Below are 25,297 nucleotides of genomic sequence, written 5' to 3'. Positions count from 1 at the left end.
AACGTGCACTTCACGGAAACACGTGGCACAAGGCCCACTCTGGAAATGTTCCCGTCCGGCGCGCTCTCGCCAGCTTCCACTGGTGACATCCACGACTGCCCCTACGCGCGGGGTCGTGGGGCGTTGCGAGCATGTGGGGCGAGGTCATGCGCGTCGGTGGCTGCAGCTGGCAGCTTCCACGTCTGCAGTGATCCTCCCAGAAACAACAGTCTGCCCCGAACCGTTTATTGGAAAAACAAACACGACCGGATGCAATAGACCAAAGTGCGCGCAGAAGCACAAGCAAACCGTAAATAACCCAGCGCGGTGAGACGCTACCGCCATCTAACGGTGACGCTGTACACTTGCAGTGCGGACCGCCACCGACAGGCGGCCGCGGCACACGATCGGGGAGGGGCGGCCGGCGCTCCCCGCAGCGCCGCCGACCGTCTGAAGGCGAGGCGGGGGACCGAGACGCCGACCGCAGCGCGCGACCCTGCCCGGCGGCGCGCAGCGGCGGCGACGGCGCGGTGGTGGCGAGCGTGACTCCAGACCGGCCCGGGCGCGCGGCGGCGACGGCGGCGGCGCGGTGGTGGCGATCCCGGCGGCGCGGTTAGTACATGCGGCGCGGTGCGGCGGGCGCGACTCTGCGGAGGCCAGACGGGTGCGCGTCAGAGGGCGGCCGAGCCGCGCCGCGCCGCGCCGCGCGCGGCCGGCTCACGCGGGGCGAGACGGGGCGGGGCGCGGGCCGGGTCTCATCTGGCGGGACCCGCGGGCGACGCCGGCGCCACATCTGTCGGGCCGCGGGCGGCGCGCTGAACACGACTCGTCACCGGACGGACGCCGGCCGCACGTGACCGCCCCACACGCCGGACCGCCGGCGGACCGTCCGCAGTCAGTTAGCTGGGCACATACACACCACACACACACGCACACATCGACAGACACCGACGCACACGCGCGCGCACGCACACACACACACAAACACATCCACATAGAGAGAGGGGAGAATGGACAGCGAACGCAGGCAAGCCATGCACGCCGCCAGCGCCCCGAGGAGAGGAGACGACATACCGGCCACGCCAGTGTCCACAGCCGCCGGCGTGGACACAAGCAGGGCCACGCCCAACAGCCGACGGCACCACACCGCACCACACCATACCGCACCGCACCGCACCGCACCGCACCGCACCGCACCGTACCGCACCACACCGCACTAGACCACACTGCACCGCACCGCACCACACCGCACCGCACCGCACCGACCGACGCCAACTCGCGCCGCAAGCGTCCGCCGGGGGGGCGCGCGCGGCCCACCTCAGGCGCCACACACCGCCGCCGCCGCCCGGGAGGCGCTAGCGACACCTCCACGACGCGCGCAGGTGCCGCCCGCTAACTGAAACGCCAGGGAGGAGCCGGGGTCGGCCGGCCGCGCCGTGCATGTTCGGTGGCGGGGGTCACAGCGCGCCACAGCGGCCAGCGCGAGGCGACGGCACCAGACGGCGCTGCATGCGACGCGGGACGGTACGCCAGTGGATTAGCACGCAGAGGAGCACACGCCAGTGTTAAGACGATCAAAGGACAAAGAGAACGTGCAGTGCACTAAGAGGTCGCGCGTGACAGTGCCAAGTGCGAAATTACTGTGACATGGAAAACGCTCAATCATTTACCCGCGCCACCTGCCGCCTAGCGAATGGCACCCAAGCAACCAGATGTGACACGATGACCTTCGACGCATGCAGCGATTGAAAAGCTATCTCAGGTCTCAACACTTACAAAACAAGCCCGGCAGTCCCTCCAACCGCGCCCGCACTGCGTTCCACCCCGTCCGTTTGCAAGAGGGTGCAGCCAGACCAACTCACCACACGCGAAAGCCGTGCAGGCACGCGGGCAACACAACAGTGCCCTGCCCGCGTGTGTGATCGGCGAGGCTGTGATGCCCTCACGGATAAGATCAAGGCGGGCGAGCAGGCGCGGGTGTGACTGAAGACGGCCAGGCGAGAGATTGCGCCGTCCCAGAGGTACGGGCGCCATCACTTTCAGACGAAACATAAAACTAGACGCTGCGCTTCCACGCCCTCGCGCTCTGACGCCCCTCGCCACCAGGGGCCTGACTGACCTGTTACCAGGGGCCTGACTGACCTGTCACCAGGGACCTGACTGACCTGTCACCAGGGGCCTGACTGACCCGTCGCTAGGGCCTGACTGACCTGTCACCAGGGGCCTGACTGACCTGTCAGGGGCCTGGCTGACCTGTCACCAGGGGCCTAACTAACCTGCCACCAGGGGCCTGACTGACCTGTCACCAGGGGCCTGACTGACCCGTCGCTACGGCCTGACTGACCTATCATCAGGGGCCTGACCGACATGTCGCTAAGGGGCCTGACTGACCTGTCACCAGGGCCCTGGCTGACCTGTCATCAGGGCCTAACTAACCTGCCACCAGGGGCCTGACTGACCCGTCATCAGGGGCCTGACCGACATGTCGCTAAGGGGCCTGACTGACCTGTCATCAGGGCCTGACTGACCTGTCACCAGGGGCCTGACTGACATGCCGCTAGAGGGCTGACTGACCTGTTGTTAGGGCAGGGGCCTGGCTGACCTGTCACTGGGGGCCCAACTGACGTGTCGCTAGGGGCCTGACTGACCTGTTGCTGGGGCGGGGTCCGACTGACCTGTCACCAGTGACCTGACCGACCTCTCACAGTGACCTGACTAACCTGTAGGAGGCCGGGCCGCGTCTGTCGTACAGCGGCTCCTCCGTGTCGTAACGCCGCGGCGGCGGCCCGTACGGGTCGTGCATCGGAGGCAGCGCCGCCGCTCGACGCCGGTCGTACAGGTCGTACGCGTCGTACGTGTCGTAATAGCCCTGCGGTGGAGGCGGCGGCGGCACGGCGTCATAGCGGTGTCGGCACGACGGTGGCGCGTTGCGTGCCAGCACCTCCGCAATGGCACGGTCGCTCGCGGCGAGCAACGGCAGGCTGCGGGCATGCACGACTTTCGCATACTCCTTTAGCCTGGGGCTTGCTTATCGCCACAAAGCTATAGCTTTGGTACCTTTGGCCACTGCAGCTAAACAGCCGTCGCCTTGGAAGCATGCACGTTTACCTGCCAGACTTGAAGTAAAAGCTCCCGGCTTAACCGACCCATCAGCTCGGAACCCTGCAGTGCCGCCGAGTCACTGCGATCGCGCGACAGCAGAACGCAACTGAACAACGCCGCCGCAGCCCTCATCGCTACCGCCGACCACACCACAGCCGTCACCACCGCCGCCACGCGCACAGCTCGGCTCGCCCCCACAGCCGCCGGCCGGCGCCTGACCTCGTAGTAGGTGTCACGTCTGGCGGCCGGGTCGTAGTAGACGTCGCGGCGGTAGGCGGGCGGTGGCGGCGCGTACGCCGGGTACGGCGCGTAGCGGGCGCGCTCGCGGGCGCCGGCCGACGCCGCCGCCGCCTGGTAGCCTGCCCAGGCGTCAGCCGGTCCGGCCGGCGCGCCGTACCCCACCAGGTCCTGCCTGTGGGTGCGCGGCCGACGAGGGGTCAAGCGGGGTCACACGTGATCAACAGGGGTCACACAGAGCCAGCAGGGGTCTCGCGGGGTCATACGTGATCAAAAGGGGTCACGTAGGGCCGGCAGGGGTCACGAGGGGTTATACTTGATCAACAGGGACCACGCAGGGCCAGCAGGGGTCACGCCGGGTGAGGGGAGGTCACGAAGTGTCAGCAGGAGCCACGGGGAATCACCAGTGGCCGAACACGGTCCGGAGGTCGCACAGGGTCAGCCGGAACACATACAGGGTCGGCGGAGGTCGCCAAGGTTCACGAGGGGTCGGCGGACTCCGCGAGCTCAGGACGGAGTGGAGCACCACGGACAGGCCCACAGAGATAAAGCGGGGCGGTGCACCGATTAGCACGAGACCGCGGCGGCTCCAACTGAGCGCCCCGGTGCGTGCCCACCGAACAACGACAACAAAACGCCCACATACACACACTCGACCCCCTTCCATCCCCCCTCCACTATTGATCACATCGCGGAACATTTCCACACAAGACCAAAAACGACACGCCCATCCTTCACCCCGCTCCACTCCACGCACGTGCAGCCACACCGCTCCATCCCGACCGCCGCCTCCGCACTGACCGTCCACAGTCCTTGCTCCAGTGGCCGTGGCTGCCGCAGCGGAAGCACATGTCGGCCTTGTCCATGCCAGGCACAGGCCGCACGCTGCTGGTGGACATCTGCACGCGGATGTCCTGTCCGTGCAGCTGGTAGCCGTTCAGGGCGTCGATGGCCGCCTGAGCCTGTTCCTCGCCCTCCATGTGCTGCCGGAGGCCGGGGTCAGGGGTCAGAGGTTATGGGGGTTAGAGGTCATGGGTAATGGGGGTCAGAGATCAGGGGTCGTCTGGTCATGGGTTCATGGGATCAGAGGCCATGGGTCAGATGGTAATAGAGTGGGTGGTGGTTAGTATCAGGGGCAGATAAGGGTCAAGGTCAGAGATTAAGTGTGTAAAGGTCAGAGCTCAGGGGGGCAGGTCTCAGCATTCCAATGTCATCATACAGAACCAGGAATGTGTGGTCCATGCTCTGGGCCACGGGTCAGGTCACGGGTCAGAGGTCGAAGCCACGGCTGGCTGGAGTTATCACCTCAGTCATTCATCACAGCCAAGACATTATATGCCCTGTGACTGCAACCAAGGTCACGTCGCTCAAACTTCTGTGTTATGCAGAATAACCAGGCCACTACAGCCAAGGTCACTAAGGCCACATTTATTGTGTACTGCAGCAGGACAAGCACAACCATGCCACTACAGTCAAGGTCACTGAGGTCACATTTATAGCACAACCATGTCACTACAGTCTGGGTCACTATGGTCATGTATACTGCAGTCAAGGCTGTATCAAGGAACTAGTCATGGTCAAGGTTCATTGCACCGCTGCGTGCGGGTGGTCATGACATCAGCGCAACGAGTTAATGTGTCATCTTAACATCTCAAGGTGAATAACCATGTCACACCCTGTCAGCTTATTACACTGTACATCTGTTGCTACCATGTCATGAAGTCAAATCATCACATTACATTATCATCATGCCATACCATCATGGTTTTATATCAAAACCTGTCCGTTATTACCACGTCATGAAGTCAAATCGTCACGTTACATTATCATCATGCCATCATATTGTTATAAGACACATGGAACATCACACCCTTGTGTCACACCATCACGATGTCGTAAATCACATCAGTTATCCACATGGTCGTGCCAGCATGTCAAGACTCATCACAGCATCACATGATCATCCCGCCATTATGATGATGGAATGTCCTACAAGGACTTCGCAGAATACGTTGGGATGGGGGAGGTATGAGAAGGACACCCCCCTCCACAAGTGAATGAGAAATTACACCCCTGATGTTACAACGACTGATCACCATGCCGTGACGTCATGTCAACATGCCACATCACACCATGGTATCATATCACACCACCATGTCCTCACATCACACTACCACATTTCACGCCAAGTCACCGTGTCGTCACCGCGTCACGCCACGTCACATCACGTCACACCCGAGTCATCACACTGAACCTCCACCTCGCCTCACCTGACCTCACCTCACCTCACCCCACCACACCTCACCTGACCTCACCCTACCTCACTTCACCCCACCTCACCTCTCACCTCACCTCACCTCACCGCACCCCAACTCACCTCACTTCACTTCACCCCACCCCAACTCACCCCACCTCGTCTCGTCTCGCCTCACCCCACCCCACCCCACCCCACCCCACCCCATCTCACCCCACCTCACTTCACCTCGCTACCGCACCTCATCACCTCGCCTCACCGCACGTCACCACCGCACCTCACCCACCGCCCACCGCCCACCACCAGGCCATCGGCCGGCAGCGACGCACCACAAAGGCGTAGTTGGAGATGATGTCGGCCTCCACGACAGTCCCGTGGGCGGAGAACAGGCTGCGCAGCTCGTCCAGCTGCGTGTCCTTGTGGATGTTGCCCACGAAGATCTTGCACCTGGCGGCATGCGCACCACTCGGTTGGCTGCCGGTCAGACGGAGACGAGGCGTTGCGCTCGCACGGCCGACCCGCCGGGGTCACCCGGAGGTCAGAGGCCACGATGGGACCACGGTGCCGGTCCAGCTCACGAGGGGAATGGGGCAGGAGCAGAGTCGGAAAGTTAGTTTCGCTTTTCAGTCAGAAAATTATAATTAAAACGCGCAGCGAAACCTGATGGCCTTGCACTCTGTACAACACTGGCACTTAGCGTCCATTCCTTAGTAGCACTAGCCATTCCAAATCCATTCCAAATACCATGCACTAGCTGGTTTCGGTGATACATGACCGTCGCCAAAGACAGTGGAAAATCAGCAGCTTGCAATTCTGAAAGTTTCATAAGTGTGACGGTTTCAGGTTCCATAAGTGTGATGAAAAGCTTTGCTCTACCATTTCTGCACATGTTGCATCCACACAACACTAAACTTTCTGAGCCTGGAGAGCAGCTAGAATCCAATGCTCAAAACATTGCACACCTGTTGCTGATTCCCCAGCACACATCAAACCAGTGTTGTGGTTGAAATGGCATGCAAGCCCCACATTGCACACATGGACACTTAAGATATTGGGTACTGCGGGGCCAAGGTATTATCACTCCCGCCTGGGGAACAGATGCTGGCGCAACATGACGACCCCACCCAGGCCCCTGCTGAACCATCCAGGCCGCTGCTGACCCATATACAATTCACTCGGACGCATGGGTGTAGTTTCCTGTCCAGTGGGGGGGCGGGGGGGGGGCTACAAGCATTCCTCCCCTCCAACTTTGAAAAGAACGTTGGTCCTAACCCATTAAAGAAAACATTGTTTGTTTTTGGGCAGAGCTGAACATTAATTCGGCTCGTCTCAAACCTCCCCAAAACATATTTGCCAAACTGCTCACCTGTCTGGCACTTAAGAACACAGCTGCTATGTGATGGGGGGGGGGGGGAGGGGGAGAGGAGGACTGCAGCAGCGGCAGAGGCAACTTCCACCTCATACAGCAAATTTTACTCCATGCAGCACCTGCTACATCTACCCACCGGCAACGGCCCCGGTCACAGCGCTTTCAACGGCGTATGGTGCTGACCTGAATCGATCTATGGCCTTTATGGTCTCCACCCGACCCGCTGCCGCCGCCCAAGCGCTAATGAGAAACGACGGAGGCTTGGAATGCTACAGAATTAATCCGAACCTTTTGAATGGGTGTATTTCCGGGATCAGAGCTCACGCTCAGCGGTGCTTGTTGTGTGAGCCTTGACACCTACCATCTGATTGCGCCACTTCATGTGAACGGCAGAATTCGGTGGCGAAGGCTTAACGTGCCGCAATGCCCGGCACGGTCCGTCCTGCCCTCTGACGTCAACGGGCCTTTATCGCGACCGCTGCCACCGGTCGCAGGTCATAGCCGTCAAGGCCATACACCGAGCGCCCAGAGTGACTCGAACTCACCCCGCCATGGGTGGGTGAGTCAGAAGGCAGGCGCCCTATCCAACTGACCAATTGGGACGGATGAATGCGTACTGTGTCAAATGCATGAAAAAGAGAGTACCGAAGAACAGTCTTCAACAAAAGAGCCGGTGTCAGTTACAATCTCATGGGTTGCTTTTCTAAGCTTTTCGTGTGTGTTCCGTTCCGCATTCAGCCCGTATGTTATGGTGGAAAATGTGTTCTTTCCAGTGGCCATTTCTACACAAGAGCCAGACACTCCAGGGAGCCCAAGCGCCCAAGCAAGTGTCTTAAGTAGTGTTTGACATCTCCACTATACCTTACATGAAATGAATTCAGTGGAACAGTTGAGAGGTATGTGCAATTATCCACGACAATTGTTTTCTTATTTGCTTTATTCCAAATAGATGCTATATTCTCAATATATTATAGATATGTTACCACTATATTAAGTATTTCCAAGCCTCTAAAGCACATTCTTCAAAAGCCTTGTGGAAGTCCAGGAACAGACTATTTCCTGTTATCTGTGTTCCCCCTGGCTGCAGACTCTGCTAGGGGATTCGCCTGTTGTTTGGATTTCGGCGGATCGCAGCTTCCCCGGAGCACCGTTAGATGTCACCACATGTTAAAGCCTGCCCGTTGTCCAGATAGATGTCACTACAATATCGCCACCTTCGCTATCGTCCCCCAAGACGTCAGCACCACAACTCTACCTTTTCCATCACGACGCTAGTTGTCACCGCCATAACTCCACCTTCCCCATCACGCCCAAATGTCAGCACCATAACTCCACGTTCCCTATCCCCCTAGCGCCAGCACCATGACTCCACCTTCCCACGACGCCGCTAGATGTCAGCAGCGGCGCACTCACCTGCCGCGCCGCGCCATGCCGCGCTTGTTCAGTCCTGTGCTGAGCTCTACCACCATGGCCTTGCCGCACACCTCGCGACCGTTGAGCGCAGCGATGGCGCGCTTTGCTTCCGACTCGTCCTCCATGTGCTGCAGTGGACATGGGAGGAGAGATGAGTCAGGTCAGACATGGGGTGGAGACAGAGCAGACATGGGGCGGAGAGACGAGTCAGATATGGGGCAGAGGGACAGGTCAGACATGGGTGGAGAGACAGGGCAGACATGGGGCAGAGAGACCGGTCAGATGTGGGGCAGAGACAGACTTACTTATGGCACACTCAAAACCTTTGTTCACAAGGAATGGGCTTTTGGCCGTAACACTTTGGGTTAACATAAATAAAAAGTTGCAGCACTTACCTCCTCTACATAATACCTTCTTTTGTCCATGAAATTTTCTATTTTTGCTCAAATAATTCTGCAACCTCTTGATGTTAGCACAAGTCCAATGGGAGATGACCGTCACCCAGTGTTACTCTCATAATGCCGGCACTTTGCTCAATTGCATCATGGCCAGGAACAAGGAAACAATGTTTGGCTGGTTATCCCCAAAATCAAATCGGAAAACTCTCAGTGTCACCAATCCCTCCAGTCAACAACCGCCACACAAGCACCAACACACACCCACACCGACAACCACAACCACACACACACACACGAGCAAGCCCAGAGGTGCCGTCGCATTGCCCGGGGCACTCACCACAAAGCCATAGTTCTTGATGACGTCAGCTTCGACGACCTTGCCGAACGCCTCGAACAGCGGGCGCACGGTGTCGGGGGTGGCGGCGTCGCTCAGGTTGCCCAGAAAGATCTTCACCGTCCCCGACTTGACCGGCATTGTGGCAGCAATTGTGACGGAATTGGGGTAGAGACGGCCCCTGCCGGGAAGAGAGCAGGTCACCCACTGAGAAACAGACGGCCTCCGCCAGGGAAGGGGCGGGTCACCTGCTAGGGAAGAAACAGCCCCTGTTGAGGAGAGAGTGGGTCACCTGCTAAGGAAGAAACAGCCCCTGTCAGGAACAGAGTGGGTTATCTGCTGGGGTAGAGACTGCACCTGCCAGGGAGAAGGCTAGCACAGCAGCTGCAATGGCTGGAGTGTGGCTGCAGGCTGGCCACTGGAGACGCTCTGCTTCCCCCTTTATAGGGCAATGCAACCACTGTGTACTCTCAGCCTTCCTCTTGGTAATCCATGACACTCTTAATGACATGGAAAATGAGTTAATGACACAGGTTGAGTTTGCTAATTTGAAGGCCATGTTGGGTTGAGTTGAGCTCTGAGTTTATGGCAAGGCATGCAAAGACATTCTCTGATGAAAATTTGAGACAATCTCCTGTATGGTGGACCTTCCAGCACTTTAAAAAAAAACATGGAGCAAGCTGGTGTCACACAGCAAATGCCATGCGGGTTCTTTTTTTGGGGGGGGGGGGGTACAAATGTAATTTGACAATTACGGATGGATCATTTCTGGGGTCAAAACTCATGCTCAGCAGTGCTCGTGTAAGCCATGCACCCACCATTAACACGCGCTCGGGTGGGGGGGCGGGGTCAAATTGACCCCCACAAGGTTTTTCCAGAATGGTTTCCAAAGTTTGCAAAGCTGTAGAAAATTGAATAGCAAATAATTTCACATCAAAAATTTATATGTACCATGTAAGGTCGCTGACCGATGGCAGGTCAAAGTCAGGCCATGGTTTCAGCGAAGGCAATTTCTTGGGAATCCTTCAATTTGATCAACAGAGTGTTAGATGAAGCCATACATCTCTGAGATGCTTTCTTGGGCAACACAACAGTTGAATGAGCGAATTACATTGACCTAAGTTCAGGTATGGTCATACCAAGATCAAAACCAACCTGTTTTCTTACTCCAGGGCTTGCTGTATGGGATAGTTTCTGGTGCTCACTTAAGTTTATTGATAGCAGCAACCACATTCTACAGCTTCCATGGACTTCTTAGGGGTCAAAATAGGTCATTGACCTAAAATGACCCAGGTCAACATTTTTTTAGGATTTTGTTGTTGTTTATTGGAGTTTAGGGGCGCGCCGACTGCGGTGGTCATTTGGCGCCCACACATTTTTTTGTTTTAGGAACATACTGCCTGCCTTTATCTTTGTCACTTAGTCAAATGCAAAACTCAAAGCAATCTTGTATGATTTTGGTCTGCTTGACCTTCAAAAGGTCAAAAAGGTCACTGCCCTTGAACTAGAATGTGACGTTTTGCTTAGAAACAGTTATCTACATTCTGGGAGCACTTTGGAGACCAACTGGAACTTGACCTCATTTGAACTTTTGTGTCATGACTTATGAATGCAAAATTTTGACCTACGTGCCTTCACATACACATCAACATGCCCTGTAAATTTGGAGTCTCTAGCTTTCTTGGCTCCCGAGATCTCAGGGGGGTCAAACATACCCCCACCCCCACCCGAGGGAAGGGTACCTGGCCAGTCACCTGGGCGCGTGTTAAACAAAAGAATTCCAGGTCGAAATAGCAGGCGTCTAAAGCAAACCAAACATAACCTGCCACAGGTGGGTGGACTGTACTGCCTATGTAAAGTTTGGTGTGATTTCACTGCATTTCTCAGAAGTTATTCTGGGAAAACCTTTGAGGGTCAAATTGTCCAACACCTGAGAATGCATTAGAGAGCATTCATGTTATTAAATAAACCATCAATATTCAAACCACAAAAACTGAGTTTGTGTTTGTAACTTAAATATCTTATAAGCATTACATTTTTGGGAGTAATAACCAAGAAAATTATCCATATATGGGATGAGCAAATGAAATCAAAATGCTGTTTTGGAAATGAAAAACTGAAAATAATATATCTTTACATGACATCATTCTGTGACACCAATGGTAAAAGCCATCCTGGAAGATTATTGCTGATGCATGACAACCTTTGAGGATCTTTGGACTAACATTGCAGCATATGTCATAGGTAGACAGGTAGATAGGTCTAACCCCAATTAGCATCCCAAAACAGCCAACATAATTGTAAACCATAACACTAAACATGTGGCTGTGAGAGGATTGGTGCACAAGAGGATCTAGCTAACATCTGGAAACTTAGGTGTCCTTCAACCTGATTAAAGTACCCCTGTTACCAAAATCCACAAGTGGAGCATCACAAAACCCATGAAGATTGGAATCTTCAAACCTAGTCGAATAGCCCATGTTGAATCCAGGAGGATAACATATAGATACCCTGCTCAGGTCAAAGGTGCCACAAGCCCACGTGGGGCGACAAATGCCCCCCACCACACCCAACCCCGGGGTAAGGCTGCATTCCTGGCTCAGTCAGAGGCCTCAAGCTGAGGTAGAAGCAAACTCCAGACTCCAAGAGCAGTGGCACCTCCAGCTTTGGTGCGTGAGTGCCCTGAGATCCAAGCAGGTGGGCTATGCACCCAAAGCTGAAGAATCATGCCTCAACATGAAGTCAAGGTGCCCAAGACAGAGCCTACAGGCAGATAAGACCTTCTGGCCCAAGTGCATGTAATTGCTAACCCCTGACAGCATGATACCTCTACTACCAGGCAGGGGCATCCCCAGCACTTACAGACACATGCAGAGCAGCCCCACAAGCCCAAATTAAGCCATGTCAAGCCTGCGGGCAAAAGCGAGTTCACGAGCGCAGCCCAACTCAAACCTGAACCTGATGAGGCACCATCAAATCTTGGCAGAGTGCCATTCATGGAAATACTGGCAGAGGAGTGCTTAGCAGCACTGTTCCCCAGTCCAAGTGAACAAACTACAACAGCTGTGAGTAGAGAGGTAACCCAGGCACATGCATGGGTTTGTCAAAAACCCATGTACATGGGCACCTGACAGACCGAGTAGATTTGTCGACTGGGCCTGGCCAGGCCTATCTGCTAGCTGTGCCCAGGGTAGATTGTGCATAGCACAGAGGCAGCATTGCAATGGCAGTAGGTATTCTGCAATCATTACTGCACTTTCCTTACAGGCCAAATTTTCCAGGAAAATTACTCATGACATTTGTACTATCCTTGCACAGTCCCCTTTCACCACACCATATTTTGTAGCCAAGATGCTGCCAAATAATGAAGAAAAAGAATACCTGTAATATTCAAACCACATGGGGCTGTTGGCTATACCAAAATACCTTGGGACACATGTAAAAACTGTGTCCATTTAGCTAAGCTTAAGAGAAGATCAAGTGACATCTAGTATCATCTACCCTGATATAATTTAGCTTTACCTCTAGGTTGAATATTTTAGGGTGACTATAATGAGCAGCTTTTTCTTGAGATTGAGCCTAATAAGAGCTCCCCTCTCCCTAACATCATTACTCAGAGAGCATACTCCACATCTTATGATCATATATTAAATTTCATTTAGATGTCACGTCCAGCAACTGACATCACAGCCCAGGGTCTGATACTTCCCAGCATGGTCTCATTCAACAGAACCCTGTAAAAAAATTACATACAACATTAACATCAGCAGATCACAAGACACCTATTTTATGCATCTAGCAATTTTATTCACATACCTGCCAACCAGTCATTTGCTAAGCATGTGATATTTTAGGCAGTGTGCAAGGCCTAAGCCAGTGATAATCCACACTTTTAATGACTCATCAAAAATCAGCATTATCATTTGCTGATCACCAGTGGTGCATTGTCTTGATGCAGTGATACCCCTCACCAATAAATCAAAAACACCAGTAGGTTGAGCACACTCTGTTAGTGTGAGGTAATGTTTAATTACTCTTGTTGATGTTGTGGACCCAAAGGAAAGAGTATTACAGTAAAACATATAGGGCAATATGAAATTCAATGAACAGCCATACTGCCATGCCAGACATGTTTGGTTACACATGCATTTTCAGCAGAAGGGTCAACAGATGATGCAGTCATACATGGTGAATACATGGAATGTGGAGGATCATTCCTCAGCTTATCGGTGAATTAAACACCATAAATAAGCATAGCACGACCAGGTGCATGCTGTTAAGAACCAAGATAATAAGGGTTAACTAAATGCAGCAGCAAAATTCCAAATAATAGACCAACATAACGGAAATGACGCTAACAGCACAAACGCAAACCAAAGGCGGCAGAAATGTCAAAAGTCAAATTGACTTCAACAGAAAGCGAAAAGAAAAAATACATGTTTGATTGTAACAAAGATGATGCATATAGTTTACAAACGTCACACAACACACAACCATACATCATTCGCTCCAATTACCCTCGCTTACCTTAGAACGTACGCAATCTAACACGTACCAACCGCCCACGTAACGTCGCAGACGCCAAACAACGCCACGCGCGAACGATTGTTCGCAAATATTCAGCTGGCGATGATTGGAAATGGACATGTATCACTAAACTACTGTCGACATACAACAATTTATTTTTTCTTAACAAGTTGTGCAATCAAAGGCATGCAGTGACCAAAGCCGAACAAAATGTTGCTCCCATCTTAGCACCAAAGACATTTTTAATACGACCCTGTAGATAAAGTGACCACTTTTGCTTAAAGTTTGTCGTTTGTGCGATATGTACTGTATGTCATCATTTGTGCAATACTCTAGTACTTGGTTGACACAAGGTGGGTGGAGGGGGGGAACGCCGACGATGTCAAACATCAGAAAAAATGCGAGCACTTCAAATTATTACGCACTACGGTGAATTCAACTTGGTTTGTACTGCTTAAATGGAACACTGTATCCAACTGCAGTACATGCCTACAATATGCATTCAAGTTGGACATCACGAGTGCAGTTTCATATTCAGTTACAGAGGCTGAGCCCTGGTTGGGTTTTTCGTCAGGCTCTTTGCCCAAGTCGCAAGGGTAATTATTACGTGAAATATTGACTTTCAAAACGTATGAAAAACGCATGTAGGAGACCATAGATGTGTCTATGCCTTTTACGCATATGCTGTTCATAGCTCAGTTCTTCTTCTTTCGGGGGCCTCATGGTATTCCAGCATTAAAATCAGCGACGCTGTTGTATTGAGGCCGGGACAGCGCCGGGGAGGGCAGCAGGGATATTAATCACTTTTGGTTGCTTTTGTCAGTAAAAGGATGTCTTTGTTCCGCTGCAGCAATTTGCTGCGCATGTCAGCCTCCCTCAGGCAGGCATGCGTACCACATAAAGTTAGTCCAACATCAGTAAGGTGCTTCTCTCTATATGAGGTCGATGATGTGATGTTCGGGTTGAATGAGGATCAGCAACAGGTATGTTTTTTTTGAAAATCACACTTCATCGCAGGAATTCTGACTTCATCTTGTATATGATATCATTAAAACTGAAACAAGTAGCATGGGCAAAAGTATCCAATTTGAATGCATTGCCTATTCACAGGGTACATACTACAACCCTCATTCTTGCAAGAATGTCAGGGTTTTATTCAAGAATATATATATGTACTAGATGTACTGTGGTGGTATGCTGGTTGACATGAGCACTCAACTTTGTTCTCAGCTGCGGCAAAGTGTGAAGGGATTTTTCCAGAAGGAGCTGGCTCCTTATGCAGATGAAATTGACAAGAAAGATGATTGGGATAAGAGAAAGGTAAATGGATATGCAACATCAGGAACACATTTCAGCCCATGTATGCCCAAAAACAATTTCAGCATGACTTGGCCTGGCCTGAGTTTGGTTTGCACACACAAGGGTGGAGTTTAGTGCACTGTTGCATAGGCCTTTGGGGGAGTGGATGTACTTTTTATGCTCACTGGTATCCTGTCATACCTCACAGAATAAGTGAGACCATGGCAGCATGGAATAATACTTAATATATTTTGGATCCAACCCTGATAGTTAAATATTAGTGCTTATATAACATGGAGTTTGATCAGGGAGGGGAGGGGAGGAAGAGTGAGGGAGAGGGAGAGAAAGGGAGAGGAGAGGCAAGGGGATACATGTGTGTTTTTTTGTGTGTGTTTGTGTGTAAATATATAGATACATATGCTAGCCACACAGCATGTTTGTTCTGTGAAACAAGGATGATGGATTCAGATCCTATCCAGGGGAATTTAAAATTCCCAGGGAAGGTATTCACATCATGCCCTCTTCATTGGCTAAGGAACTGGTGACATTCACAAGAGGCACTAGCATTGCAAATCACCAGGGGTGCAGCATAAAGTCAGGCAGCGGCACAGTGCTGACTGGGCTGCCGCCGCAGGAGTTTTGGCGCCAGCTGGGCGAGATGGGCCTGCTGGGCATCACGGCCAGCGCCGACTTCGGCGGCTCCGGGATGGGCTACCTGGACCACTGCCTGGTGATGGAGGAGATGTCGCGCGCCGCCGGCGGCGTGGCGCTCAGCTACGGCGCGCACTCCAACCTCTGCGTCAACCAGATCAACCGGCACGGCACGACACAGCAGAAGGAGCGCTACCTGCCCAAGGTGACGGCGCCGGTGGCTCGAGGGGAGGGGGGGGGGGGGGGTGGGAAGAGGCCGGTCACGCGGGCAGAATAGGTGCGGCACAGAGACGGGACAGGGCAGAGGAGCAGGATGCGGGTTGACGGCACTGAGGGGGTGGGGGGAGCGAACTCGGGCTATTTACGTCGGTGGATGTAGTGCTGTCCCGGTCATGAGGCGCGGTGTGATGGTGGTGTCAATAATGCAGCGTCGGTGACAACCTTTAGATAAGCAGTCTTATGAGTGTCGTCAACCTAATCAAAATACAACGCATATGTGTTTCGGTAGGCGGTGGTTCGCGACAGACCCCTGTATCTGATGTCTTACTCGGCGACACGGACGCCTACGACCATTCTCACCATCTTCAAGCGTGCCGCCATTGTGGCGCTTGGTCCGTGTTCGGTCTTCGCCGCGTGCCCCGCGCGTTCTCTGACGCCGCGCGCGACCCACAGCTATGGTCCGTGTTCGGTCTTCGCCGCGTGCCCCGCGCGTTCTCTGACGCCGCGCGCGGCCCGCAGCTATGCTCCGGCGAGCACTTCGGCGCGCTGGCGATGTCGGAGGCGGGCAGCGGCTCGGACGTCGTGTCCATGAAGACGCGCGCCGAGCGCAAGGGCGACGGCTACGTCCTGAACGGCACCAAGTTCTGGATCACCAACGGTCCCGTCGCCGACGTGCTGGTGGTGAGGCGCCCGGGGCGGGGCTGGTGACGGCTGGTCGGCGGCAGTGGTCTGGTCGGGATGACCCGGTCCTGGATCGGGCTGACACGGCCGGCTCCTTGATCTGGCTAACACGGCCGGCTCCTTGATCTGGCTAACACGGCCGGCTCCTGGATCTGGCTAGCCCGGCCGGCTCCAGGATCTGGCTAACACGGCCGGCTCCTGGATCTGGCTAATCCGGGCCGACTCCATCCGGATCTGGCTAATTTGGGCCGGTCGTTCTGGATCTGCCTATCCCAGCCCTGTCCTTCTGGATCAGCCTAATCCAGGCTAATTTGTCCTGACGTTTTACGGTCTCACTTCTTTCATCTTCCTGTGAGGGCTGCTGTGTCGCTTGTGACGCCAGAAAGCAGTGAGATTATAATTACAGATGTAATTACAGTCGGCCGTTATCATTACAGAAACAGATGTCCGTGCCTGTAATTATAACGGCCGAAAAGTAGCTGGGCAGCATGCAGTAGCTCACGCCACGCTATTCCATCTTCGTTGCTGTCGCCCCTGCTAGACGGCCGCTCTCCCAGCCCGGACCCAGAGTGGACAGCGACACGTTTCTCCCTGATGGCCTTGGCATCCTAGTTCTCTCCCCCTGGTGACCGGTGACCCGGGTCGCCGCAGGTGTACGCCAAGACGGACCTGACAAGCAAGCCGCAGCACGGCATCACGGCGTTCGTGATTGAGCGCGGACAGCCCGGCTTCTCGACCTCGCCGAAGCTGGACAAGCTGGGCATGCGTGGCTCGCCCACCTGTGAGCTCGTGTTCGAGGACTGCTTCGTGCCCGGTGAGGGCGGGCGGGCGCCGGCGCGTGCCCAGGCGGGGGTGGTGAGAGCTGGGGTTCGCCCTGCTCGCAGCGGGGCGGACGTGTTTAAAGGAGTTGGAGGAAAATAAAAAAGTCACTCAGGGGTCCGTGCTTACTGGCTGGTCCGTGGGCACCAGCCAGTCGCTAAAACGATTGGCTGGGGCCTACTGAAAGGCCCGTCTTAAGTTGAACACGCGAAATGTTTCGGCATGTTTTTCTGGTTCGTTTGGTATTCTGTGATTCACGACGTTGTGAGCTATTGTTGTTTGTTCAACACTGTGCTTACCATGTAGGGTTTTAATCTCGGTCCGGTCTCATGACGGAGAACGATGTGCCGGTAGACCGTCGCCTCAGCATCTGAGTCCGCTGTGTCATGGCTGAGCGCAAGACCTCACAGTTGCGTTCTTTGTTCGAAATGTTCTCGTGCGCAAACCTCGACTTTGTGACCACAATGCTCTGCTCGCGTGGCAGAAATCGGAATTTTTACCAGATGGAATTTGCGTTGTAAGCAGCTGTGATGCGTTGTGCGCGCCCTTCAGGCCAGCTCTTTGACCACCGAGAGATTTTGGTTCGCGTCACTACGCCATCCGTACCGGACCGCTGCCCCCCCCCCCCCCCCCCCCCGAGTCACCGTTGCGCCTTGCCCGGCACGACGTTCTCCGTCCTCTCACGGGCGCGGGTGTTGTGTGCGCCCGCGCCTGTCGCGTGGCCTTCCCGGGCCCGGCCGGCCCGCCGCCTGCACCGGTGTGTGCTCGCTCAGTCGAACCGCCTCTTCTCCTCCGGCCCCCACCCTCTCCCTCCGCTCCCTCCTCCGCCCCCCCCCCCCCCCATCCCCGGCAGGCTCCCAGGTGCTGGACTAGGTGCCGGTGCGCGCGCGCGCGCGCGCGTGTGTGTGTGTGTGTGTGTGTGTGTGTGTGTGTGTGTGTGTGTGTGTGTGTGTGTGTGTGTGTGTTGTGCGTGTGTGTGCATGTGCTTGTGTGTGTTCTTGTGTGTGTCCCCTGGCGGTGACCCGGTGTACCCTGCCGTCTTCGACAGACTCTCAGGTGCTGGGCGCGGTGGGCAAGGGCGTCTACGTGCTCATGACCGGGCTGGACCTGGAGCGGCTGGTGCTGGCGGCAGGGCCCGTCGGGTACGTACTTCGGCGGTACGGCCGGAGCGGCGCGCTCTATCGGGGCACGTACCGCGCCGGTGCCGCCGGGGCGACGCGCCCCGACCCTAGACCGCTACGTCCGAGCTGGAGGGCTCGCGCCGAGGCCTGAGACGACTGACCCGGGCCTCCGCGCAGCTGCCGTGACGAAAGACTGGACAGGCGGAGGGATGACGCCGTCGTGGGCAAAATCCGACCTCGTGGCGTGCTCAGCACACGGTCCGGGGGCTGGCGCATCGCGAACTCCAGCAGCGGGACGCGCGGCGGCGCGCTCGTCGGGTGCTCCCGGGATCTGTTCCCATGTCCCGGCCATGCCACTCTCACCACTGTCGCCATCCCAGTCACCCATTATCACTCCTGTGGCATCCTCATCTCTCCCTCGCGGCATCCGTGTCACTCCGTTGTGATGTGCTTATGCTGCACGGCTTGGTGTGTCGTTTTAGTCTTTCGCTTTTGTTTTTTGTTTGTTTGTTTGTTTTTGTCTTCGACACAGCGCCCCATGTTTTACTCGTAGCGAGCGAGCGAAGCCCCACATCGTTGCGAACGCACGGAAAGCCGCGTTGCTTTGTATGCGACAGGCTGGCGCTGCTGTGAACGCGGAGGGCTGGATTGGATTTGTTGGAGCCGTGCCTGTCGGGCGTCGCCGCTGTCTGACGTCACCGCTGTCTACCGTCACCGCTGTCTGACGTTACCGCTGTCTGACGTCACCGCTGTGTATCGTCACCGCTGTCTGACGTTACCGCTGTCTGTCGTCACCGTTGTTTGACGTCGGCTGTATGACGCCACCGCTGTTTGATGTCTGCTGTATGACGTCCCCGCTGTGTGACGTCACGGCTGCCGCCGGCAGACTGATGCAGGCCGCCTGTGACGTCACGTTCGACTACTGCCACCAGCGCAAGCAGTTCGGCCAGCCGATCGGTCACTTCCAGCTGATGCAGGTGCGGCCGGGGCACCAGGCTAGGTCGTCAGGTCGCGGGACGGGGTCACCGGGTCACCGGATCAAAGGGCCAGGTCTTAGGTCGTGGGGTCAGACTAGTGCTTCATCGTGCAGCTGCTGTTTCAGTGCTTCGCTTTACCGGTGGCTTTTTTCTTTTTTCTTTTTTTTTACTTTTCAGAGTGTGTCGGACAGAACCTGATCGCCTTTTTGTCGCCTCATCGTGTTTTTTTTTTTTCGTGAGCGTGCCGGGGAACTGGTGTAATCAGTACGTGATATCTGCTTCCATGGGATCCTGGTATGTCCCCTGAGTTCATTCCATCACCTCTCTGGCGTTAACCTTGGTGTTACACCCTTAATGCAATGACCGAGGGTGATATTGTGTACTAAAGATGCTTGCTAGACTGCTTCGTGTATTTTTTAGGTTTGACCTCGTGTGACCTTGACCTGGAGTACTTGATTCTCATGCATGAACGTACGTTTTAGGTCATCGTATAACGACAGCCTTGGCTGAGCTAGCTCTCACTTGCAGAAAGTGTTAAATGACTCGAACCTCAACTAACGGAAGCTTAGGCATACCGCGCTGAACGACTGGCAAGATGGAACCTTCGAAAAAAACCTGTAACAATGCCACCGCCCGGGCGAACCGATATGTCCCGGGCCAGAGGCGCGCCACGCAGATCAGCGGCAGCACAGGCCGGCGGTCCGCCTGCCGCGACCCCGCGGGGTGGAGCCAGTCGGCAGGCGGGCGAGCCCTGGCCGCGGGGTACGCCACGCCCGGGCCGGACAGCCGCCTGCGGTGCCCGCCCCTGTCCCTCCCGGAGGGTTTGTCTTCCCTGACTGACTGACTGTGCCCGCTCCGACAGCGTGCCCGCTCTGACAGCGTGCCCACTCTGACAGCGTGCCCGCTTTGACGGCGTGCCCGCTCTGACAGCGTGCCCGCTCTGACAGCGTGCCCGCTTTGACGGCGTGCCCGCTCTGACCGTGTGCCCGCCCCGCAGGGCAAGCTGGCCGACATGTACTGCGACACGAACGCCTGCCGCGCCTACCTGTACAGCGTGGCGCGTGCCTGCGACCGCGGCCACGTGGCCGGCAAGGACTGCGCAGGCGTCATCCTGTACTGCGCCGAGAAAGCCACCCAGGTGGCGCTGCAGGCGGTGCAGGCGCTCGGTAGGTGGAAGCGCTGTTGCGCCCGGCCGTCCAGCGGACGGTACTGCCGTCTCGGACGGGGTTGGGGTTTGGCGGGGGAAGGGGGAGGGGCTTCAGAGTGCGTGTGCCAGTCTTCCCGATTCCAGGCAAGCTATGTAAAGGTATGGTTCGAACAGACCGGGGATTATGGTGTGCAAGTTTTGTGTTGTTAGTGACCTTCAGTATGCTGGGAGATACCGGTTGAACGACCTTGCCCCGCAAGATGACGGTTGTATTGACATGATGTAGCTGTAGGTTAGCATTGTAGTGGTTAGCATTGTAACGCCCACTGTCTTGACTCCTGCTGTCCTGTAACGTACACACACATTCCTGTGCCACCCACTGTCTTTGAACTTCTGCTATCTTGTGACACCTACACCCTGCTACTGTCGGTAGACTCCTGCCAAATAATATGCATAATATGCAACAGCCACTTTGAGGCGTGCTGATATGGTTCCTACACTCCCCCGACCCGAACACTCACTCTGACGGCCGCCGCGCCCCGTCCTCCGACGGCCGCCGCGCCCCGTCCTCCGACGGCCGCCGCGCCCCGTCCTCCGACGGCCGCCGCGCCCCGTCCTCGACGGCCGCCGCGCCCCGTCCTCCGACGGCCGCCGCGCCCCGTCCTCCGACGGCCGCCGCGCCCCGTCCTCCGACGGCCGCCGCGGCCCCGTCCTCCGACGGCCGCCGCGCCCCGTCCTCCGACGGCCGCCGCGCCCCGTCCTCCGACGGCCGCCGCGCCCCGTCCTCCGACGGGCCGCGCCCCGCCCTCCGGGGGCCGGCCCCGCCTGAGGCCGCCGGCGTCCTCCGACGGCCGCCGCGCCCCGCCTCCGACGGCCGCCGCGCCCGTCCTCCGACGGCCGCGCGCCCGTCCTCCGACGGCCGCCGCGCCCCGTCCTCCGACGGCCGCCCCGTCCTCTGACGGCCGCCCCGTCCTCTGACGGCCGCCCCGTCCTCTGACGGCCGCCCCGTCCTCTGACGGCCGCCCCGTCCTCTTGACGGCCGCCCTGCTCCATCAGGCGGCAACGGCTACATCAACGAGTACCCGACTGGCCGGCTGGTGCGAGACGCCAAGCTGTACGAGATCGGTGCCGGCACCAGCGAGGTGCGCCGACTGGTGATCGGGCGCGCGCTCAACGCCGAGTACAAGTGAAGCGCCGCCCGGCCGCGGCGACGCCGGCGGGCGGAGGCGGGCGCGTGCTGGGGTCGGCACCGCCGGCTGGTGGCAGGGGTCGTCTGGCTGACCCTTGCTGTACCCTTGAGGTCAAGGCTGGGCTGCTGCGGACGCAGATCGCTGGGGACGAACGCTGGCGAGAGATGGCTGGATGTGCCTCGTACGTTCGTCTCGTTCGTTATCGACAGCAAGGCCCCGTGGTGATGGGCGTCAAGTGACTGCTGCAGTTGACGCACCCATAGAACCGCAGTGTCGTGTCGACCTCGTGATGACCTTAGCAGCTGTGGGTGCAGTGTGACCTCGGCGATTGACTCGCTCGGAAGCGTCGATAGACAACGGACAAGACGTCAGGAGGTCGTGTGGTCGGCGGGAGCTGTGTTGCGAGACGTACGGAAACTGGACGGGTGTGGAGATATACCGCTGGATGCCAAGTCTCGGTGCTTGTGATAACATGTGTTAGTGCGTATTGAGTGAGACATTTAGAAGTACGTCGTCGATGATGATACCGATCTGCTATATTTTTGTTAGTTGCGTTTCGAAGCGGTCATTGGAGCCAGTGCAATACATACGGGTGGTAGAATGCTCGTTTCTATCTAGGTTGCGGTTTCTGTGCGTGCTTTGTGTTTGAGAGCGTATAGTGAGATTCCTTTAGGTGAGCTTTTTGCAAGATCGCCGTGCATAGATATAGTCTTCCGTGTCTGTGTGTGAATTACAAACCACTCCTTAGGCGGATGGAATATAAAACTGTTTTGAAAGGACGTTGAATAGACGTATTCTCAGAAACATTGAGCTGTTTGCATGTTTTTGGAATGCAGATTTCAGTCTGAAAAACTGTGGAATGTCAACGAAAGCCTGCCGTTAGCCTGCGTTCGGCCGGGGTAAGTTGACTTCTTACTACCACGGTTTTTCGAGCATAGGTCAAAAATGAACGCTCGCTACAACATGATGTTCTCAGTGCCTGTCCATCTATTCATTTGGCATCCTTGGTGCGAGTTTGAAGTTTTGATCTACCAGGATCAGTGACCTGAATCAGGTTAAGGAGGTTAACCTCCGAACATTTTGACCACACGTGACTCTTTTGCGGTTCATTTGTCATTGTTTAAACGTGCAGTGGATGCGGAAAATGATGACACACGGTTTGTTTATTTCAGATTTTTCTTAAAAGGCAAGGTAAGAGATCTCGATTCAAGTAAATGTTTGCTAATTTTCGTAAATAATACAGATTTGTACGTGTTTTGTGTGGTTTCGGTGTTTGTTTATGAGGAAAAGAGCATCAACTTTCGTGTGAATGCAGCATATGATCACAGAGCACAGGGCCTTGGCTCAGGTCATGACTCATCTCCATGGGCGTCACGTGCAAAACACATGATAAGCAGCCTTGTATGGTAATTTCGGACGTAGAATTCGAATACTCCACCGAAAACATGTGACATCATTATTATGCCTAATGAGGTCATAATAGGTCATGTGAGGACATGCAAGAACAAGTGAGGTCAAAGGTCAATTACCTTTGTTACTAGTAGCGGGGGGGGGGGGGCTAGATAAACGAGTATCGCGCGTGTAACCACCCCCTTATCGTGCTCGCGAAGCTGATGGCGTCTAATTTCACGAACCAACGCACCTCTTCTCAGTTTGTAATAAATGCATCGCCAGGCAGGAGGGGACTATGCACAATGCAGACAACAGCTTCACGATCCAGAGTACCTGTAGATGTACAGTACACTATTTCTGACCACATAAGAACATTGTACTGGTCACATAGACCCTGCTAGCACTTAATTTTTTTCATTTGGATGGTTTATATATTTGACCTAAGTTGACCTCAGATGACCTCAAGGTGACCCTAAAATAGCGTTTTTCTGTGTCTGTAATACTCTTGTCCACAGTTGCATATAATCAAATAAGTGAAAAACACGACGTGAAGAAAAGTACCGTTCTTGCAATCTACCGGCACAGCAATGTGGTACGCTGACCTGATCTGAACTGATCCATGTGGGAGAATAGAAATGGTTAGAATGGACTCCTGACCCTTTTAGCGCTTATTTCCGCGCCCTCGAAATTTGTCTTGAGGTGTAAATATAGGTTTTAACCGCATTTACCGAAACGACCGTTTTTATTTTTCGTGGCCTCTGGTGACCTCACAGTTGACCTAAGGTGGAATATTTTGTGCATTTTTTATTTGGCGAGACCCTCAAAATGGTATCGTTGTGTTTCTAATACGGCGTCTGGAAGTTGGAGATCCCAGGGGGTTCACCAACTCCCCTCCGGCCGGGCGCGGCCGTCTCAAGCCCTGACCGGACGCGGGGACCGGACACCAGGGACACCGGGACCGGGGACCGGACACCCTGGCCGTAAACGCTTGCCGACGACGCAGCAAGGACAGCACGCCCAGCTGGAGCGGGAGTCGCGTCATTGCCGCTGACCTGATCAGCGTTCCCTGGAGGTACCGTGCCGACTCCCGCCATCTGGCGGGCTCAGTGCGGACGGTCCGACAGCCCTGGGTCTTTCGCTCAGCTGTCAGATGCTACGCGCCTCGCGCGGGCCGAGACATCGTCGGCGCGTGGCACGCACGGACGGCGGCATGTGACGCACAATGCACGCACGCCGCACGGACGTGTAACGGGGAGTCTTGTCCAGGCGCGCCGGCGACGCTGCGAGGGCCGCACGGACCCCTCCGCGGAGCGCCCGCGGGTGCCGGCGCCCGTCTGCAGCAGCTCGACCGCCGTGTGCCGGGGCCAGCGTCTGGACTCGCGAGTCTGCACCGGACCCCGCTGGGAGGGCGCCAGGCCAGGCCGTGTTCGCGCTGGTGTCAGTAGCCCGCGGCCACCGGGGCACGGGCCGCGGCGGCGGCGCTGAGGCGCGCCGTGAGCATTCTGAGTCAGTTAACGTGGCGTGTATAGCCGCCCTTGACTGGGCTCCTGGTTTACACGGCTGTCTTTGCTGTTCCGCCCTGCTTGGACGCCATTTCACGGCCAGGGCTGCACTGAAATGAGAAGCTAAGCCTGGCAGCGATGTTTCATTCAGTCAGCTGGGGAGCTGGTCAGCTGGGTGCCGCTGCTGTGTCGATCCCACCGACCACAAAGGCTTCCGAAGTGGCCAAATGCGGACGACTGTTGAGGACTCGAGTACAATTGTTGTTGACGCACATAGGTGAGGAAAATATTGCTGGACTGGCCAAGCGCGTCTTCTCGAACCTTCGGCGGTTTGTTCCGCCCGCGCGCGGCGCCTCCGTGACACCTATTTTTGGTAGATCCCAACCAAGAGATCCACTTGTCTCGGCTGGCGACGCGCGACACCGGCGTGGTGGCACGAGACCTACCTCGCACAGCTTAAACCACCAAAATGACGGAAAATCCACCACGGAAGACATTTTTCGCCCTACGATTACCTATTGCGAACGGGATGAATACTACAGAAGCTTCCAACTCAGTTATCTGACCGACTTCGAGAAGCGCGCCGTTGTCCGGGGCGTGCGCCTGACCCCAGCGTGGGGGTCAGTGTCAGTCAGTCAGCGCCCTCGTGTGGGGGGGGGGGGGGGCGCCAGATCCTAGCGCTCTTG

General features: G+C 55.8%; 2 protein-coding genes across 2 annotated transcripts; one reads left to right on the top strand and one right to left on the bottom strand.

The window, feature by feature from the left end:
• Window positions 1-568: 568 nt before the first annotated feature.
• Window positions 569-13,678, bottom strand: LOC119092442 (RNA-binding protein lark). Its single transcript, XM_037215407.1, has 8 exons — window positions 13,614-13,678; window positions 9,090-9,267; window positions 8,355-8,482; window positions 5,902-6,019; window positions 4,120-4,301; window positions 3,301-3,493; window positions 2,700-2,848; window positions 569-626 (listed from the first exon to the last, which is right to left on the bottom strand). Exons 2-8 carry the CDS (start codon window positions 9,225-9,227, stop codon window positions 593-595), a joined length of 942 nt encoding a protein of 313 aa, XP_037071302.1. The 5' UTR covers window positions 9,228-9,267; window positions 13,614-13,678; the 3' UTR covers window positions 569-592.
• A 689-nt stretch (window positions 13,679-14,367) lies between these two features.
• On the top strand, window positions 14,368-22,523 carry LOC119090874 (isovaleryl-CoA dehydrogenase, mitochondrial). Its single transcript, XM_037213613.1, has 9 exons — window positions 14,368-14,596; window positions 14,844-14,933; window positions 15,547-15,768; window positions 16,302-16,463; window positions 17,115-17,277; window positions 18,331-18,424; window positions 19,290-19,380; window positions 20,378-20,546; window positions 21,584-22,523. The coding sequence occupies exons 1-9, from the start codon at window positions 14,444-14,446 to the stop codon at window positions 21,715-21,717; spliced, it is 1,278 nt and encodes a 425-aa protein (XP_037069508.1). The 5' UTR covers window positions 14,368-14,443; the 3' UTR covers window positions 21,718-22,523.
• Window positions 22,524-25,297: the final 2,774 nt, after the last annotated feature.

This window comes from Pollicipes pollicipes, unplaced genomic scaffold, assembly GCF_011947565.3.
Source record: "Pollicipes pollicipes isolate AB1234 unplaced genomic scaffold, Ppol_2.1 Scaffold_1600;HRSCAF=1878_pilon_pilon_pilon, whole genome shotgun sequence".
Lineage (NCBI taxonomy): Eukaryota > Metazoa > Arthropoda > Thecostraca > Pollicipedomorpha > Pollicipedidae > Pollicipes > Pollicipes pollicipes.
Note: the sequence above shows the minus strand (reverse complement) of the source record. Positions and strands in the feature narration are given on the sequence as shown.